This window comes from Lontra canadensis, unplaced genomic scaffold, assembly GCF_010015895.1.
Source record: "Lontra canadensis isolate GAN:19392208 unplaced genomic scaffold, GSC_riverotter_1.0 scaffold74, whole genome shotgun sequence".
NCBI classification, from domain to species: Eukaryota; Metazoa; Chordata; class Mammalia; order Carnivora; family Mustelidae; genus Lontra; species Lontra canadensis.
Window position 1 is genome coordinate 4,779,577 of NW_022631068.1, and position 17,663 is coordinate 4,797,239.

Here is a 17,663-nt window from a genome sequence, read left to right on the forward strand (position 1 = left end):
GGTTGACTTTCTGGAGGAGTATGAGAAATGTTTTGCAGCCTCAGCTTAATCTTGGCTTTGTTTGTCAAGCTCCACAGACAAGCCCATGACTTTGGGAGATTGGCACATTGCTCCGTCTTGGAGGTCTAAATCTTCGTCCTTCAAATTCTAGGCAAGCAGCTACTTTAAAATGTCTTTTTGCACTTACATATTTTGAAACAAACTCTGGGGAAAAAATTGCATTTGGAGGGGAACTTGGAAACAGGCTGGTTTTATAAGTGTGATAGAACAAGATGCTCAGAGATTTGTTTTAAAAAATGAAACCTTGAAACTTGAAGTCTGACATCCCTTGGGCCATATGATAAATGCTGATGGTTTTGCAGAACCACCCGTTCCTTTCCCTTCCTTTTCACATTTATTTCTTTGAAAGACATGCCAGAGCCTGAACTTTGAAGGGACCTGCAGCCTCTGCTGGGGAGTGGAAACCTCTTGAAGGAGAACTTTGTGGGTGCTTTAAATATCTTGCCATTGGGTGCAGTGATGTGAATGATTTCCAAGACATAAAGTCACATACTTGATGTGATGGTTTGTGATTCCCATTGCGTCTCTTGGAGTCAATTGTTTGATGTGTTGTTTCAAGTCAGTTTCATGGTGAGCAGAGCGCCCTTTGGTTTTGTAATTTGTTGCCTAATTGTTTAGAAATGTCCTCATTAAAAGACAAAGTAAACATGGTTTCAGGTGTTGGCGCTGAAGGCAGGAACTGTGGGGTGATGGGAGGGGGACTGGTGAGGTGGGAGAAACTCATGTGGTCCTTCTTTGAGATAAAAGCCCGTCCCAGAAACAAAGGCTGTCGGAATACAAAAGCTCTTTGTACTCGAAGCACGTCAGCTGGTACGGATGAACCCTCTCCAATGGCTGCTATCAAACTTGACATATTTTATTCATGAGTTGTGGTGTGTGCCTGGATGAAATAAGAAAAGCAAAGCTCCAAATCATAATTATGGCATAACAAAGATAAAATAGTTATTATTGTGACATTTTTGAAGAATTCTTAAATCTCTCCAATAATTCATTTGGAAAAGTTGCATGGAATGACAGGGTGTGTGGCACGTATTTCTGCCAGTTGGGGCTCCCGGGCTCAGTTACCCCCGGCCCCACACTGACAGACTCTTATGCAGAGTGAAGAAGAGCATAATTAAGGGGAGGGCTCCATCAGTAGTTACACATAAATAGAAACACTGACAGGCATCTTTGCATTTATCATGCTCACGTTATTACTCTGTGGTTGATCAAAATATTGTGGTGTTGCTTTTTCATTTATCTCATTTTTAAAAAATAGAATATGGGGTCTGGATTGTTTGGTACCAGTGGTAGGAGGATTTGGGGAACTAGAAGCCAGAAAAGCCCATTTAAAAGTGTACCTACACCCTATAGGTATTGTGGGACAGCAACAAAGAATTGAAGAAAGAAGCCATTGGTTACATTGTGAGTTGGTTACATTGTGAGACATTTTTAAAAAAAGATGTATCAACCTCACTGGGGGGAAAAAAAAGGCCAACTGTTATTCCTTTGGCTTCCTCTGCTGACAGGGGGCTTAGTTTTTCCTCACTCGCTCACTGATGTATCCGGAGACACCTATCCACCCCTGCCATCCTTGTGCTCATGGCCTCCCATCTCTAGTCCAAAGTATTCATGGATTCAGTGCGGGATATTTATTCACTCGGGAGTTATTTTCATCATACTGGATTCTGTCCACCTGTTCACACTGCTAGCTTGTCAGCTCCTCGAGGAAGCTGGTGAGAGGAAGCCCTCCCAGTGTAGCCTCTGCATGGGTGTGACTCACGTGGTGGCGCCTGACCCCTGGCACTCAAGAAGACAGTGACAGCGACAAACATTTTAAAACTGTTCATGGAGATGATGGCATGTATTAGTCATGTCGCTTCTGTGATATAAGTATCATGACTATATTACCATTTAATGGGAGAGAAACAGAATTGCAGAGGGATTAAATGACCTGTCACTTAGATACTAAGTGTCAGGACTGATGGCACATTCCAAGTTGGCTGATCTCAAATTCTACCACAACACGGGGCAGTGTTTTCCAATCTTTCCATATCTTGGCACACAAGGCAAATGACTATATAACTAGAGAGGAGGAGCAGAGGGAATGAAGATGCTTCAAGATGGCCCCAGCAGTTGTAGGAACACTACAGTGCCTCAGAGGAGGGAGAGGACAACTGTTAGGTTGTGGAGAGGTCCGTGGGGCTGAGGACTGAGAACTGACCATTGGGTTTGGCAAGATGCAGATTGTGAGATGTGGGCAAATAAGTGGGGCGGGTCCAGACAGCTAAAAACACTGGCTGGATGGCTCCCTCCTGTGTGTGTGTCTTAATCCCTGTGGTACAGAACCTGCCACAGGCCACAGAGAACATGCCCCACAGTACGTATTTGAATTTTGGAGTAGGAAGGGAAATTCCCATTCAGCTGGGGCTGTAGAGCCTCGTGCCAGTGCCGGAATGGGGTAGGGGCTACGAGAGAGGATTTGGATTGGCATTTGAATCGGCGTGGAGAAGGCGGCTGGAGCTGCAGGTGGGAGATGTTGGGCTGCGGAGCTCCATGTGCCTCCTGTGCTCTGGCACTCAGCCCACCTGTGGCCCACGGGCGCTTGCACGGGGAGGAGCTAACCACCATTCTAGGAAGGGGTAGTTCGGGGAGCCAAAAAGGATATCTGCTGGGGCGCCTGGGTGGCTCAGTGGGTTAAAGCCTCTGCCTTCAGCTCAGGTCATGATCTCGGGGTCCTGGGATCAAGCCCCGCATTGGGCTCCCTGCTCGGCAGGGAGCCTGCTTCCCCCTCTCCCTCTGCTTGCCTCTCTGCCTACTTGTGATCTGTCTCTGTCAAAGAAATAAATAAAATCTTAAAAAAAAAAAAAAAAGGATATCTGCTGGGCAAGTGAGACCATGCCAGAATACGAGAAGCCCGATGAAGCCCCCTTTGAGTAAATTACCATGAAGGTGCTATTTACAACCCGGAAGGAATCACTGACTAACCACTGGCAGCTCAGGTGGGTCACCCTAGGACACGGAGGAGCCAGGGTATTTGCAGCAATGACAAAAGACCAATTTTCCCCCAAATCGACCTTTTCGTTTCTTGATAAAAGCTTCTGGAAATGGGGATTGTAATTTTAGCCCTTAGTTGCAGATCTTGCTGGGAAGGTGGTAGCGGGAAATCGGCCGCGAAGGATCTTGGAGCCAGAGAGCCGTTAGGAGTTCAGGAGTAAGCGTTTTCGGTGATTCACTTCACAGGTGACATTAATGTTGAATATGCTCGGAATAAAATCTCCAAAGAGGAGGTCAGGTTTCAAAAAAGCACGACAAGAAGCCACACCCCTTTCTTGGAGCTTCTGTGCAAAGTCTGGAGTTCAAGGTGTCCATAGAGCTTCACTGTTCCTGCTCAGCGCAGGGTCGAAAGGCCAATGGTTGTGTGGTTTCCTCAGGAACCCCGAAGCAGAGACAGACACCCTGTGGCTGAGGCAGTTGGAAAAATGCCAAGGGAGACCTCCCCAGCAGTGACTCTGGAACTAATGAGTTAACAAGGCATGTACTTAGATTAATTCACCACGTCAGCTCTTGTGATCTAAGAGCTGACGTGGTGCTTTTTTGGATGGTGGAAATAAAGGAGCGGAGGGGAGGGGAGGGGGAATAAAGCATCATATTGAGTTCCAAATTCTTACCCCTGTCAGAAATCTTCAGGGCACTTGTAATAATGGAGCAAAGAACCTTCTCTAGTAGCCCTGGCCAGCATAAATGGCCACCCTGACAGGTGGCCTGATTCAAGCTGGTGGGATGGGAGGGGGGTGAGGGGTGGGGTGGGAAGAGGGGTGGGGGTGGAGGCTTGGGGGTTGCTGTGCAGATGAGGGCACATTATTCATCTCTTAGTTACTGCTGATTTACTTGGGACTAAAGCTGCTTTATGATTTCTTCCTCTTTTAGAATGTTTTGGAAAATATTTTTTTTCTTCCTCGTTCCCATAGCCTAGCGAGATGGGCCCATGTTCTTTCCTTTGCAAACATAGTGACCAGGCCTGCCTTAATGTAATAGGCCAATTACTTCTGGAAGGACCCCTGTAGCTAGCTGCCCTCTCTCCTTCAGCTCATTTGGAAAAAAACAAAACCGCATGTTTGAATCTTTTCAAGCCTCCTTACCTTCCCCAGGCGCAGACTTGTATCAGGCCGAGTCCCCATCCTTTCCAGTATTAAGTCATGCCCCTCCCCTTTGACCACTGGGACCCCAGTAAAGGAAATTTAATTCTCTACCTCCCCTCATTCCCCTCTTCTCATTCTTTCCTTCACTCTGTCTGCAGTAATGCTGTCCCATTGGTCCCCAAATACCAAGTCCGTGCAGTTTCTGGGATGAGGTAATGTCCAGGCCAAGACTGTCCTTTCTTGTTGAGCCTCTGACAGTTTGTTAATTAACAGGATGGTGGTTACTACAGCCTGTGTTGAAGCTGGAGATTAATCCACTAAACCAACTGTTCCTTACATGGGAGAGGAGAACATTTCATCAGGAGTATTCTCCTGTGGTTGTCATCGAGCTTTGCAGGCTGTGTACTCCTGGAGCTCCTTCTAGTGTGATGATGGGGAACCCAGATTCCTGATATAAAGTTGTATGAAGGGGCGCCTGGGTGGCTTAGTTGGTTAAGCGTCTGCCTTTGGCTCAGGTCATGATTCCAGGGTCCTGGGATTGAGCCCTGCATCAGGCTCCCTGCTCAGCAGAGAGCCTGCTTCTCTCTCTTTCCCTCTGCCTGCTGCTCTGCTTACTTGTGCTCTCTCTCTGTCAAATAAACAAATAAAAAATCTTTTAAAAAATTTTAAAAAATTTAAAAAAAGTTGTATGAAGATACCCCAAGGTGAATTCATGCTTAGAGCTGTTTGCATACCCCCACTAGGGGAAGACAACTCTGTTTTGAGGCTGGGCAAGAAATAGCCAGTGGGGTTTTCTGTCTGGCTGCGCACAAGCTTATCCAGAGGAGTATTACTTTCTGCTTCTCACTGCCACAACTGTCTTTTTGCCCACAGAGCCACGGGAGCTTACCTTTCAAACATTAGCTGTTCACCCTAGTAATTGCTCCATCCTCTAATTTAATGAAAACCCATTAAACCGAAACAATAATTAAAATGAGACATCATCTCTGTAGGAGGTTTGCATATTAAAATCACTGTGCATTTCAGTGCAGGCAGATTTTTATTCTTGAAAAACTGCATTTGGAGCAACATGTAAAAATTATTTATAATGAATAATCGTAAATTAGAGAGCATAGCTGTTAAACACGATGTCCTACTGTTTACTGTAGAATTTGAGAAGATACGACAAGGTCAAGGCCAGTACAGCATTTAAAAAGTCTTTTATGCCCAAGAATTAGGACTGTGCACAAAAGGGAACTAATTATAACTGGGTCAGCTTACTGCTTCAAACTTCATAACCAGGCTAGAGATGAAACTCAATATATGGAGGAGTTTAGGGTCTTGGAGGAAGAATTTTCTTGTCTTGATTATGTTGTCATTAGGGAAGCTGTACAGAAAAACAAAACAAACAAAAAACAACAAAACTGCAGAAATGGACTCAGAAAGCACATATTTGCCTTTTGTTGAAGGTAGAATCTTGGACAGGTCCCTTTTCTGGGAGTCCAAGGCAGCCTCTCTAAAGTGAGGCTGTTAGTGTCCACTCAGTGGGTTGTGAGGACTATGGGCTGTGATCCTGTGTGTGAACACATTGGCCCCTGTTGAAGCTCTGACTTGAGTGTGTAGCTCTCCGGGGTGCCTTTGCAAATCTTTGTGGAAAAGTCCTCGAGGGAGTTCTGGAAGTACTTAGGAAGCAAGTACTCTATACTGGGCAAGTACCATGTATCTTTATTTCTGCTGAACCATGTGGGGTGGGTGGTATTACCACTGTGTCCTAGGCGAGAACACTCCAGGATGAAGGAATTGGAGTTAACCAGGCTCTTCCAGAAGGTACGTGGTGGAGTGGCATTCCAACACCAGCAGGGCCAAGACTGGAAGATGGCAAGGCAAGGCAGGGGTGCATTGTAGTTGGCCCAAGACCAGGGCTTGAATTCCAGCTACACTACTTAGTAGGAAACTTAACTCTTTGTATTTGTAACTCATAAAATGGAGGTAGCATCACCACTAGTGACCTCACGAGGCTTCTTGGCCAAAGTTAGGTTAAGTATTCAGCTTGATGTCTAGCACATAGCAAGAACTCCCGTGTTCTGGGTGTTGGCTTGCTGGACCTAGATTGGAGTAGCTGGGAGCCCCAGCAACGATGACTGGTTTTCAGTCTAAGAGAAGAGTGAACTGGCCATGGACTGCCTCCAACCATGGCTGGCAACCCCCACTCACCTCCCCGTTGCCTTCCTCCTGAGCCACAGCCGTGACCAGCTGCAGCAAGAAGTCTCTCGTGGTGTGGTTGCTGGTGTCGTTTGGTCTTCCAGCCCTCCAGTACCCAAAGCCAGCCTCTGCTGTGTTCCACATAGACCAGAAATTGTCGTGTGTGTCTTATGTGGCAGGTACTGTTGGAAGAACTTAGTCTATATTCATCGAATCTTCATATTTGCCCTAGGGGGTAGACACAGTCTTATTCCCATTTTACAGATGAAGAATCTGAGGCACAGAGAGGACCTTGGAGAAGTTAACCTGTCTGCTAAGTGGGAAAGCTGGAATCTGAACCAGCCAGTTGGGATCCTACACTGCCCCTTAATGGTAGGATCAAGTCTCTGAGGAGGCACTTTCGTCCTGTTCAGGTTATTTTGGCCCTGTGTTGCCTCCTGAGCATGCCCGCTTACGGCTCTGAACTAAACCACTCCCCTTCATCTATGTTTGTGTCTTTCATCCTGGACTCTTAGCCCCTCATGACTAGAAGAGGTCTTAGTTTTGTGTTCAGAGGAGTGCTCAAAGTTTTAAAGGTAGTGGGCGAGGAAATAAGTGCATGAATGGGTAGATGCTAGAGAGTAGGGGCAGGGACTGCCCTCTTGTCTTTAGCAAGACCCTGGAGAGCATCCCATGGTGGGAACAATGTTTTTGCTTACACTTGCTGACCTTTTGTGCCTGTAGCTTCATGCAGTATGAGGCGCATGCCTTTAGGTTTATCTGAGTGTGGATTAAAATGCTACCCAAAGAGGTTGTGCTCTCAATTACTGCCAACATAGACCTCCTGTTGAGTTATCATGGGCAGGGGCTCTGTGCTGCAGTGCCCCAGCGGGCTATCCTGGGGAGCTGACCAGCCTTCTTTATTGAGGAGGGGCACGGTATTCCATAGGACGTCAGACCTGGTTAAGATTGGCTGCAGGGAGCATCTGATGTCCTCATTGATTTAAGAGACGCACTTATGTGATTAGAAGCAAGGTGATTGGTGCTTATTTTCTTTTGTGGCTTGCCCCGATTATTTCTCATCTGTTTTTATAATATATTCTAACACTTTGGCATACATTTTCTTCAAGATAATTCTCTGATTTGGAAAATCAAGATCCGTGGAAGAAATTTTACATCAGCTCCCAATTATTGATGGGAGCTCTTGATGGCCAGTGGTCAGTCCTATCTCTGGGCCATATGTCACTAAAACTAGATCTTAATGTACACTTATATGCTGTACATGTGTACATCTTGGGCATCATTGCCTAGATGCTTCCTATGTTCTAATACTTCTGATATGCTTGTTCTATATAATTTTCCGTTGAGTATATATAGTCTGATTTAACTGTTGGTCGATAACTTCTTCGGTATATAGTGCCATCTTTTTTTTTATTCCTCTAAGTTTATTGAGCTATGATTGATAACCTAGTTTCAGGTGTACAACAGAATGATGTATGTATATTTTGCAAAATTATGAGACAAGACGTTAACACCCATTGCCATCGTTAGAAATTTTTTCTTGTGATGAGAACTTTCAAGATCTACTCTTAGCCCTTTTCAAATACACGACATGATATTATTGTCCGCATGCTGTGTGTCATATCCCTACCACTTAAGCATCTGGTAAATGGAAGCTTGAACCTTATACAAGGTAGTCTTAATCCCATGAACATCTTTTCATCAGTCTCTTGTTTCCTGGCCCTGTGACTCAGTTACAGATGGGGTTCATGCTTTATATCTCTTTACTCTGAGGTGCTCAACTGAGATGGGGCTGGAGGGATGTGGACCCAAGAGGAGACTGGATCAGTGGCAGGTTGTGCTGGAGGAGAACGGCTCTTGGTATGCTAATTTCTTAGTGACAGGTGGGTGCCTTGATTGTCCTTACTGAAACTTTTAAAGGTTTATAAGAACTTGAACTGCCTAAACATGCCTATTTAATAAGCAAAATTATGGAGATACCAGAATCTTTTAATGGAGCCATATAGTAATACAATGTGTCACAGAATTCTTAGGTGGAGTCCCCCAGTGGAGGAGTCAGGGATGCTCAGGTAGCTTTATTATTCCTTAGGCAGCTCGTTATTTTGATGCACTTTTTTCAACAGGTTGGGGTTCTCGTTGAGTGTCTTTGGTAAACCTCCTTTGTTATACTGTGCTCTAGATTTTAGAGTCAAGATAGAGCCTCAAACGTCTGTTCCATTAATCATCTCTGTGCCGGGCACTCTGTAGAGTGTGGAGAATATATTGATAAACCATTCCTCATGGGATTTACAGTTCGGTGGGCATGCTGGCCATTAATGAAATGATTATACGCAATAAAATGATTACACATAAAGCCTTGGTGGTTATGATAAATACAGTGAACACTTAGTATAGGGAATCTGAGCCGGCTTGGGGTGGTCAGAGAAAGCTAGCCTGAAGAATTGACAATTAAGCTGGTTGGTACCCAAAGAAGAGTAAATGGAGAGGGAACTGTAAGAATGTTACGTGTGGAGGAACACGGCCCTGGGAAGAAAAGGGAGGCTTGTGTGGCTGGAGTACAGGAGTGAGGAGGGGTGAGAACAGGGAAGGGAAGGAGGATGACCATGTAGGCAAGGGCGCCAGGCGAATGCCATGGAGTATCATGGTGCACTCTGCTGGTGCAAGACGCCACCTTTATCTCCATTGACTTGCTGTGTAAAGCTGTAAAACTTCTGTGCCTCTGTTTCTTCACCTGCAAAATGGGGGAAATGATATTTAGCTCAGGGATTGTATAAATCGTTTGCTGATAAATATTGCCTAAGTACAAAGTGTCCAGCGCTGGATGTATGATGAGGATTTGTCCCTATTCCACGTGAACCAAGTGTGGAGCTCACACACCTCCGTAACAGATGTAGCAGAGTGAGGAGTGTAGTTTGAGAAACCGGCCTACCAGGTTAGACTCTCCTCTTGGCTTATCCCAGTGTCTTTTAGAAAATCGGTAAGCTTTAGTTTTCTCACTTATAAAGGCGGAAAAATAACAGTAGCTACTCCTCGGGTTACTGTAAGTGGTATGTGCAAAGCAGTTAGCCCTTTACGTGGCACCACAATAAACTGTACACACATTTATGCATGAGTCTGCTTCTGGAGCTAATGGAGGTTTAATGGGATGCCATTGTGTGTTTGCTAGTGAAGGTAGAAATCCTTTACACGTTAGCCAGGAGTCTCCTAGCATCCCTACTACTTTCTGCTCGTGATTTCTACTTCTTTGAAAGCTCCTTGGATTGATAACCTTAGACTTCTTAAAGAAGGGCTGGAAATGATGGAAAATATGCCTCTTCCCTCTCCCCATCCCCAGCCGAAGTTGCCCCATGGACAGTGGCGTGTTCTGAATTGGCGAACTTGCTCTGTACTCCTCAATAAAAAGCGACCTCCTATTTCAAATTGACAAGTGTTGCTTTACCTTTGGGGTCAATCTTACCATGAGCTTACATGGGACTTAGGCTAGAAGGATGTGCCAAGTCTCCATCTGGATTCTGCCATATGTGAGGTTCTCTGTTTAAATATGATGTTATTACTGAGATGTCCCCCAAATTCTCTATCGGTCAAGGCTGAGGTGGGCTGCCCAGGTGTTTCTTTTGCCATGTTTCTGGCTGCTGCTGCTTTTGCCCCTTCTGCTTGTCAATCGGTGGGGAGTTTCCTCTGATATTACACAGAGTAGCTTTGGTCCTGCTGGACTTCTGGTGAGAGGGATGCTTGCAGAGAAAGAAAAATGCTAAGATAATGGAAAACATGGGTGTTCACATCTGCACAGCAGTACCGCAGTGAGTGCCCTCTTCTCCCTCTCTCTCCTGCCTGATAAATGTTTATTCATCTTTTTTTTTTTTTTTTTTTTTTTTTTTTGCCGCTGGTTCAAAGCTCTGTCTTCCACCATGTCCTTCCCAGCCTCCACTGCCCCCTCCTTCGTTTGTGCATTGCCCTTCTTTACCTCTCCTCCCCAGGTGGGATAGGATAGACAGCAGCTATTCTCAAGGTCAGGAATTGTGTTTCCTTGGTGCCCAGCAAGCACAGTGCCTGGCACAGAGGAAACCCAGGTATGTTTGGCAGTGAAAATCCTCATCCTATCATCAGGCAAAAGGGCAATGAAGCTGCTTCTGTAGCAGGCAGAGAAGAGTCTGTGAATAGCCTCATTTAATTTCTTCAATCCCCTCCCTTCATCCAGTACTTTTTTCTTTTTTTAACTGATGCTTAATCATCATGTTAGCATTTTTGGTCTTTAAAAGTGACTAGGTAGAGCCATTTCATCCTAGGAAAGAAAAAGCACTTAACCCTTGCTGCTGATTTAGCACTTCTTAACTAGATCACGTAAAACTTATGGATGTTTGGAAGGACAACTTTTTTAATGTAAAATGGTTCACTGTAAGTGGTGGTGGTTCCTCCAGAGGTCACAAAACCACTTCACCAACCAAATTCAGATGCTTGAATCATACGGCTTATTATTTTTTTTTGAAGATTTTTATTTATTTATTTGACAGACAGTGATCACAAATAGGCAGAGAGACAGAGAGAGAGAGAGAGAAAGAGGAGGAAGCAGGCTCCCCGCTGAGCAGAGAGCCCGATGTGGGGCTCGATCCCAGGACCCTGGGATCATGACCTGAGCTGAAAGCAAAGGCTTTAACCCACTGAGCCACCCAGGCGCCCTTATCATGCGGCTTATTAAATAAATCCAAAATGTCCAGGAGGAAGCAAGAGAAAGAAATGGAGTAGGATAGGGTCCATGCTATGGAAAGGATGGGCCACCCTACTGGATTCCTGGGTTTTGCATTATTCACGTGTTCAGTCTTTGCCCCATCAGCTTCTTTGCTGATGCAGAGGTTACATGGACTGGAGCGGAGGTTCTAAAAAGGTGGAGTTCAGCAGACGGGAGGTGCCTGGTGCCAGTGCATTTCCACTCTTGGGGATGGCAAGTACTCCTGGTCCCAGCAGCAGGTGCCCGTCAGACTGGTGAGTAGTGATGGGTTTGATTAGCATTTCTCAGGCAGAGCACACGTGGGGCCAGAATGGGAATGGAATGAGTGTCCAAGATAGGTATCCAATTTAGGGATGATCTAGCTGTCATTTTGAAGGTGTTGTGATTTGTACATTATGACTTGGCTCTTCCACCCCATTCCATTCCTAGGAAACATGCTCATTCAGTCCTTTTTATCTGTGTTCAACACATTTAGGTTTCATTTACTGGATCTATGTTGAACACGTTTTACAGGTTTCTAACTTGCTATCTATATTTAACACTTCCTATGCGCTTTATTCATCCTGCTTGTTTCTCTTGTTCTCTCTAGCAGAATTGAATATTCTCCAATAATATAGAAAGCACATCATAATGGTAGCATACAGCAGTACAATAGTTACTATAGATTCTCATTAATTGGCTTTCATAGGTAGCTCGTTTAATTCCCGGAAAGAGAAAAGTAGGTGACGCATCACTGGTTCCAGTAATTGATAAGTTTACATTTATGTTGATTTGGAAAATCAGCAGAAGAGAATTGTAGAATTGAGGTGTTTCATAGGTAGAAAATAGCTTCAGTCCTGTTCTTTGCTGAGTGGCTAGCAGCAGGGTATGGTGATGAACAGAAATGAACTCTTGAGTCCTGGAGAGAACTTGAGCCCCATAATCTCCAATCATGTCTAGTTTCAGATATGGAGTGTGAGGCTCAGAGAGGTAAAGTGTCTTATCCAAGGTCACATAGCTAGTTATCTGTCAAACTTGGTAGTCTTCAGTCCCTTGAAACCTGGTTCACTGTTCTTGCCTCTATGTTGTAAGAAGTGAAATAACTTTCTGGTGTTCTTTTGGCAGCTGAGTTATGGTAAGCATTTACTTGAAAGAGCTTTTCTGAAAATGAGAATGCTCATAAAGTCTCCATGTATGAAAATAGATGTTTTTTACGTTTCACTCTGGTGAGTGCTAATGGGGTCTCTTTATTTCAATGTGTCAGTCATTCACAAAGAGAAATGAGAAGTTGGCAGAAGAAATACACAGTTTTGTAGAGGGGTGGGGTGATTAGCAGTGTGGTTGTATTGGATTAGACTGTTAGATGGGGTGTCCTATAAACAGGAGGGGCTGAATTGGCCCTGAACATGCTTTTCTTTAAACTTAAAACCATGGACATGTGACATGTAACCATTTATTTCTCCTTTTCTGAAAGGTATCCTATTCTTTTCTGACCGTAATATTTGTGGTTCTTTGAAATAACAGCATACATGATAAAAATAAATGGAAAATAAATCCAGGTGTCTTTATTGGATGCCTGTTTAATGCCAGGCATTGAGAACTGCAGATATAACAGTGAATGAATAAATCTGCCTGTCCTTATGGAGCTTGTAGTCTAGAGGGGAAAGAAAGGAAATACAGTAAAAAAACAGAACAAACATGAAACGAGTAATACAAAGAAAGATTACAATAATTAAGTGGTATGGAGAAAAGAACCAGAGTGGTGTATTCAGTATTTCTGGAGAGCCTGCTTTGGAGGGAGTGACCAGGAGTTGCATTTGCCATTGGAGCTGATGGAGCCAGGCATGGGGAGAGTGGGAAAGAGCTCTGTGGGCCAAGGGAAGAGTAGTACAAAGTCCCTGAAGCAGGAGTGGGCTTGGGTGTGGAAGAAGAGTATGGAATTGGGAGATGTAGGAAAGTCATTTGGTATGTGACCTTGTGGCCATGCTAAAAAGCCTGGATTTTTATCCTGGGAGGACAGGGAAGCCATGGAGGGTTTTTAGCAAGAGAATGCAAGGATGCTGACTTAGGTGTTAAAATGAGCTCTTGGACTGCCGTGGAGAATGGAGAAAGCAAGGCGAAGCATTGAAGCAGGGAGACCAGTTAGGCTGTTGGAGGTGCCCCAGTGAGAGATGCAGCTTGGCGAGGAGTCTGAGTGGAGTTGGGGGGAAGTGGACAGATTTTCAGACCTGGGCGTCCTCATGATTTGCTCTTGGATTGGATCTGGAGAGTAGAAGAAAAGGAAGGTTGAAGGACAAGTCTGATCTTTTTGGCTTGATCTGGGTGCTGCCATTTACTAAGATTGTGAGCTCCAGAAGAAAATAGAGGGCTAGGGGAGAGGGGAGAACAAGGGTTTTGTCCTCAGCATATACAATATGAAATGCTTACTAGACCTTCATGTGAGATAGTAAGGATATTGAACGTGTCTGTTAAAGAAGAGATTGGGGGTGGTAGGTATATACTTGAGTGTCATTGGTCATGGAGCTGGAGTGATATCCAAGAGAATGGAGTGAGAGGTGAGGACACTCATCACTGATGTGCCTGCTGGAGGAAAGAGCTCTGAATATCATGGCTGAGTGATCATTGTCCCTTCGCACTGGGCTCCCGCTTCAAAACCTCTGATGAGCTCTCTGGGCCAACACTGCCCATCAGTTAATTCCTAATAGACAAATAAAGAAGGAAACAGCAAAAAGGGCAAAAGTAAACATGTAAACCTCAAGAGCCACGTACACGTGTATATGTCCATGGCACTAAATTTTAGGTGGAATTTATTAGGTTTTGTACCTAGCAGTATAAAAATGTTAACAAACATTTGCTAATGATCTCTAGTTGACAAAGCGATTACTTCTTACATTTAATAGGTCTTGAATATTACCCTGCAAAGTCTTCGGCTGGGATTTAGTAGAAGATGTTGAAGCATTCCCTGAGTGGCACTTAGCTCCACCCTTGACAAAAACTAAAAGCCTGCCACTTAACAGTGAAGTGGTGAAGGCCTTCCTTTGGGTAGAAAAGCAAATGTTTTAGGTGGGTTTTCTGTGACTAGAGTCCTTCACCTGGGTTAGGTGCCTCCAAGATAGAGGACCAGCGTTGCTCCCTGCCATGCAAAGATGGAAGATGGTCCTTCCAACAGCAGCTTGAGGAATTACACAAGGATGGAGAGGCCCTGAGAAGTCCCCTGGTTCCCCTCTCCTCCTCTACCCCACCCCCATTTTGGAGATGAGAAGACTGAGGCCCAAGGTCAAGAACTTGAGGATTGTTTTTCCATTAGAAACCACTCTTCAGGACGAGGTTCTTCAAGGTCCCCATAGTCTGTGATGTTTCTTGGGCCACAGAGATTGTGAAGGTCTTGGTTATTTCTCCAGGAGTTTGAAAAACAGAGTATTTCTGCAGAGGATGGATGGGGTCAGGGCATGGGAGGAGGAACCAAACATTTCCTTTGGTATTCATTTGTCATCCTCTGAAGTTTTAATTCTGCTCTGTTGGTGGTGAGTTTCTGATTTGAGGGGGTGAGGTGTGCGATAGCGAGAACACCTAGTTTATCATGATTGGGGCGTGGTGGGGAGGGTCGGAGTATGAAATGATGAATGTCTCATTATGCAGAACTTGAAGAAACTGATTCCTGGCCAGGAGCATGATTAGTTGGACTCCCAGTTCTCTAAGCCTGCTGAATTGACCTCCGCTTTAATATTTCAGGAGTGGAGTCATCCACTCCATGTTTACAGAGAAATCCCAGGCAGCCTTAAAGATCACAGATTGTTTAATCAAAAGTGGAATTGTCTGGCATTATTAACACTAGTCAGTCTCCACTGGGTACAAAGCAAGGACAGGTTTCCCTCTACGCCTCATGAAGAGAAACCGAGTCAATGGGGAAAAGTCCTGCTGGAGCCTGCTGAGTGGCGTTTGGGACCTGCTTTAAACACCGGATTCTCTGAATTGAGGATCCATTTATCCGGTGGTCTCTCAGCTTTTTTACAGCAACTTCATCTGCTTGTAGTCGGCCACATTGCTCAGTGTCCCATCACAATTTCTGTCAGAAAATCACTGGCTGGTCCACGATGAATTTGTCCAGGTGACAAGTGGGTACAGTGACGGAAGTGGCATTTCCTGTTTCTATGTTGAATGAGTGCTGCTGGATGAAGGGGTGGGTGGTGCCTGAAAGCAGGGTATCAGCGAGGGCGGGGGGGCATGAAAAATGGAACCGGGATCTCTGGACATTTCTAACTGTCTTTTCTCTTTCTTCCTTACCCTCTCCTTTGTTCTATGTTCTTTTCTTCCCCCTCGTTCTCTGTCCCCCTTTGTTTCTGCATTTCCTTCTTGACTTCTAGATACAGACAGAGAGATCCATGCGGCCCCTCATGTGAGTGAGAAATTAATCCAGCTCTTCAGGAACAAGAGCGACTTCACCTTTTTGGCCACCGTGCAGCAAAAGCCATCGACTTCAGGAGTGATCCTCTCCATACGAGAGCTGGAACACAGGTAAGCTGTACTTTGGAAAGTGTATTTAGAATTAACGGACTCTGCAGAATGCCTTGGAATTGGGAGGTTGTATCTCTAAGAGGGCATGTAGCTAGCTGAAGCCTTGTTGCTGTTGAACACACTGAGGAATTTTCTTTGCATTGAGAACTTACTTTGGGGGTGCCTGGGTGGCTCAGTGGGTTAAGCCTCTGCCTTCGGCTCAGGTCATGATCCCAGGGTTCTGGGATCGAGCCCCGCATCAGGCCCTCTGCTCAGCAGGGAGCCTGCTTCCCCTTCTCTCTCTCTGCCTGCCTACTTCTGCCTACTTGTGATCTCTGTCAAATAAATAAATAAAATCTTAAAAAACAAGACAAAAAGAACTTACTTTGGGCAGAGTGGCTTTCTTGTGGACTCTCCAAGGACCACTCCTGAGTGTCTTTCTTGCCCATCTTCTGCCTTCTGGTGGACTTGGCTCCTGTGAAACTGCATCCTCTGTCACTTTGGCTGGAGGTCCTCAAGCAAGTTAGACTTAACACCGTTCAGTAAGTACTTACATGTTTACTCTACGCAGTAATTGTGCTGGGTACTGGGAACACTGGTGAATGATACAGCAGTTGTGTTGTAAGGATCTCCTAAGGCTGTAGGGAAGATGGATGTCACAAAGCGTTCTAGATGTACTGCTAGAAATGGGTATTTAAGGAATAAAGGTGATAATAGTCCATTCTGAAGGATCACGGGAAGTTAAGGCAGGCTTCAGAAAGAACTGTGGTTGTGTAAAGGAAAGTGAATATTTTTTCGACAGGCTGAAGGAGAGGAGGAAGGGGTGGGAAAAAGGGCATTCCAGAAATCACTTGCTATGATTTTTGGGAAGGAAGAGGTGGGTGGGGTCAGTCATTGGCACATTGTGTGTGGGGAGGGGGCTGCGGAGCTCAGGGTGGGCGGGGAGGAGCGGTACTATAGAGGTGGGCGCCTCCGCAGCCACTAGAGAGAGCAGAAGTGTCTGGGAGTTCACGGATTCCCCCAGGCAGCCTGTAGTCAGTGATTGACAGAATGCGGAGTTCAGAAGCCTAGTTCCTTTGCCTTGGAGGCCTTCAAGCCAGACTGGCTCTGCAGCTTGATTAATTCCCCAGTGCTACCTGGGATTAGGCTGAGGCTTCCAGGTCCTGCTACCCTCCCCACTCCCACCCCCCGATACTTCCTTAGGAAATCACTTGTTCTCAAGTTCATGTGTCAGTCTGCTTCTGGGGAACCTGAATTCAGGTAAACCTTCTTTTACCTATTCAGGAGGGTGTCAAGAGCAGAACTCTGTAAAGGCAGTTCGGGATGCTAGGTCAGTGGATAGGGAAGATCACACAGAGGGGCAACTCTGGAAGGGCCAGAATTCTGGCAGGTCAGGAAGTCTTGAGGTACTGAACAGGAACAAGATGGGCAGTCAGAAGAAAAATGCAGGAAAATGCAGTTTTCGGAGGTGGGATGGAGGGGTGCAGAAAACAGACTAATGAGGCTGGTGCATAGGCTCTCCATGTGCCTCTTTCCAGAGGTGAGGATCCAGTGTTCTTGTTTCAATGGTTAAACTTGATCTCTGCCTCAAAGGGATATGACGGACCCCGATCCTTATATAAGGATGTTGTCAGCATCAGAATTTGGCTGTTTCTGGGTCAGCCAGAGAAAGCGAGGCGGCACGTGTTGGGGAGCAGGTACAGGTCAGAGGCCAAGTGTTCTGTAGACGTGGAGAAGGCATAGGAGTCCTTGTTACACCAACATGGAGGTGTCCAGCCAGTCTCCGCTTAACAGACCTGGAAGGGTCATGTGCTTGCCACTCCCCTGCACCCCTCCTCCTGGGGCAACATGGAGGGGTTGTGTGTGAGGGTGGCCTCAGTAGGAGGGCCATATGAGTGTCCAAATATGGAACGTAGAGGGTCTTGAATCTCCATGAAAGCAGGGCGGGGGGACCCAAGGCGAGTGAGAAGTGAGTGGAATGGCAGCTGTTGTAGTAGAGAGAGCACTGACTACAGAGCTGGCCTGATGGGGCCTGGAGTTCTAGGTCTTGCTCTGCTGAAGGTCTCAGAACACCCTTTCCTTGGGATGAAGGGAGGTGGCCA

The 17,663-nt window shown here is 45.6% G+C and overlaps 1 protein-coding gene across 2 annotated transcripts in view; it reads left to right on the forward strand.

Annotated features, from left to right (window-relative positions):
- The window catches only part of NELL1 (neural EGFL like 1), an 822,741-nt gene that overhangs the window by 57,782 nt on the left and 747,296 nt on the right, over positions 1-17,663 (forward strand). For both annotated transcript variants that reach the window (XM_032881211.1, XM_032881212.1), the window contains exon 3: positions 15,432-15,582. In XM_032881211.1, the coding sequence (XP_032737102.1) occupies positions 15,432-15,582 (151 nt within the window). The remainder of the gene's footprint in view (positions 1-15,431; positions 15,583-17,663) is intronic.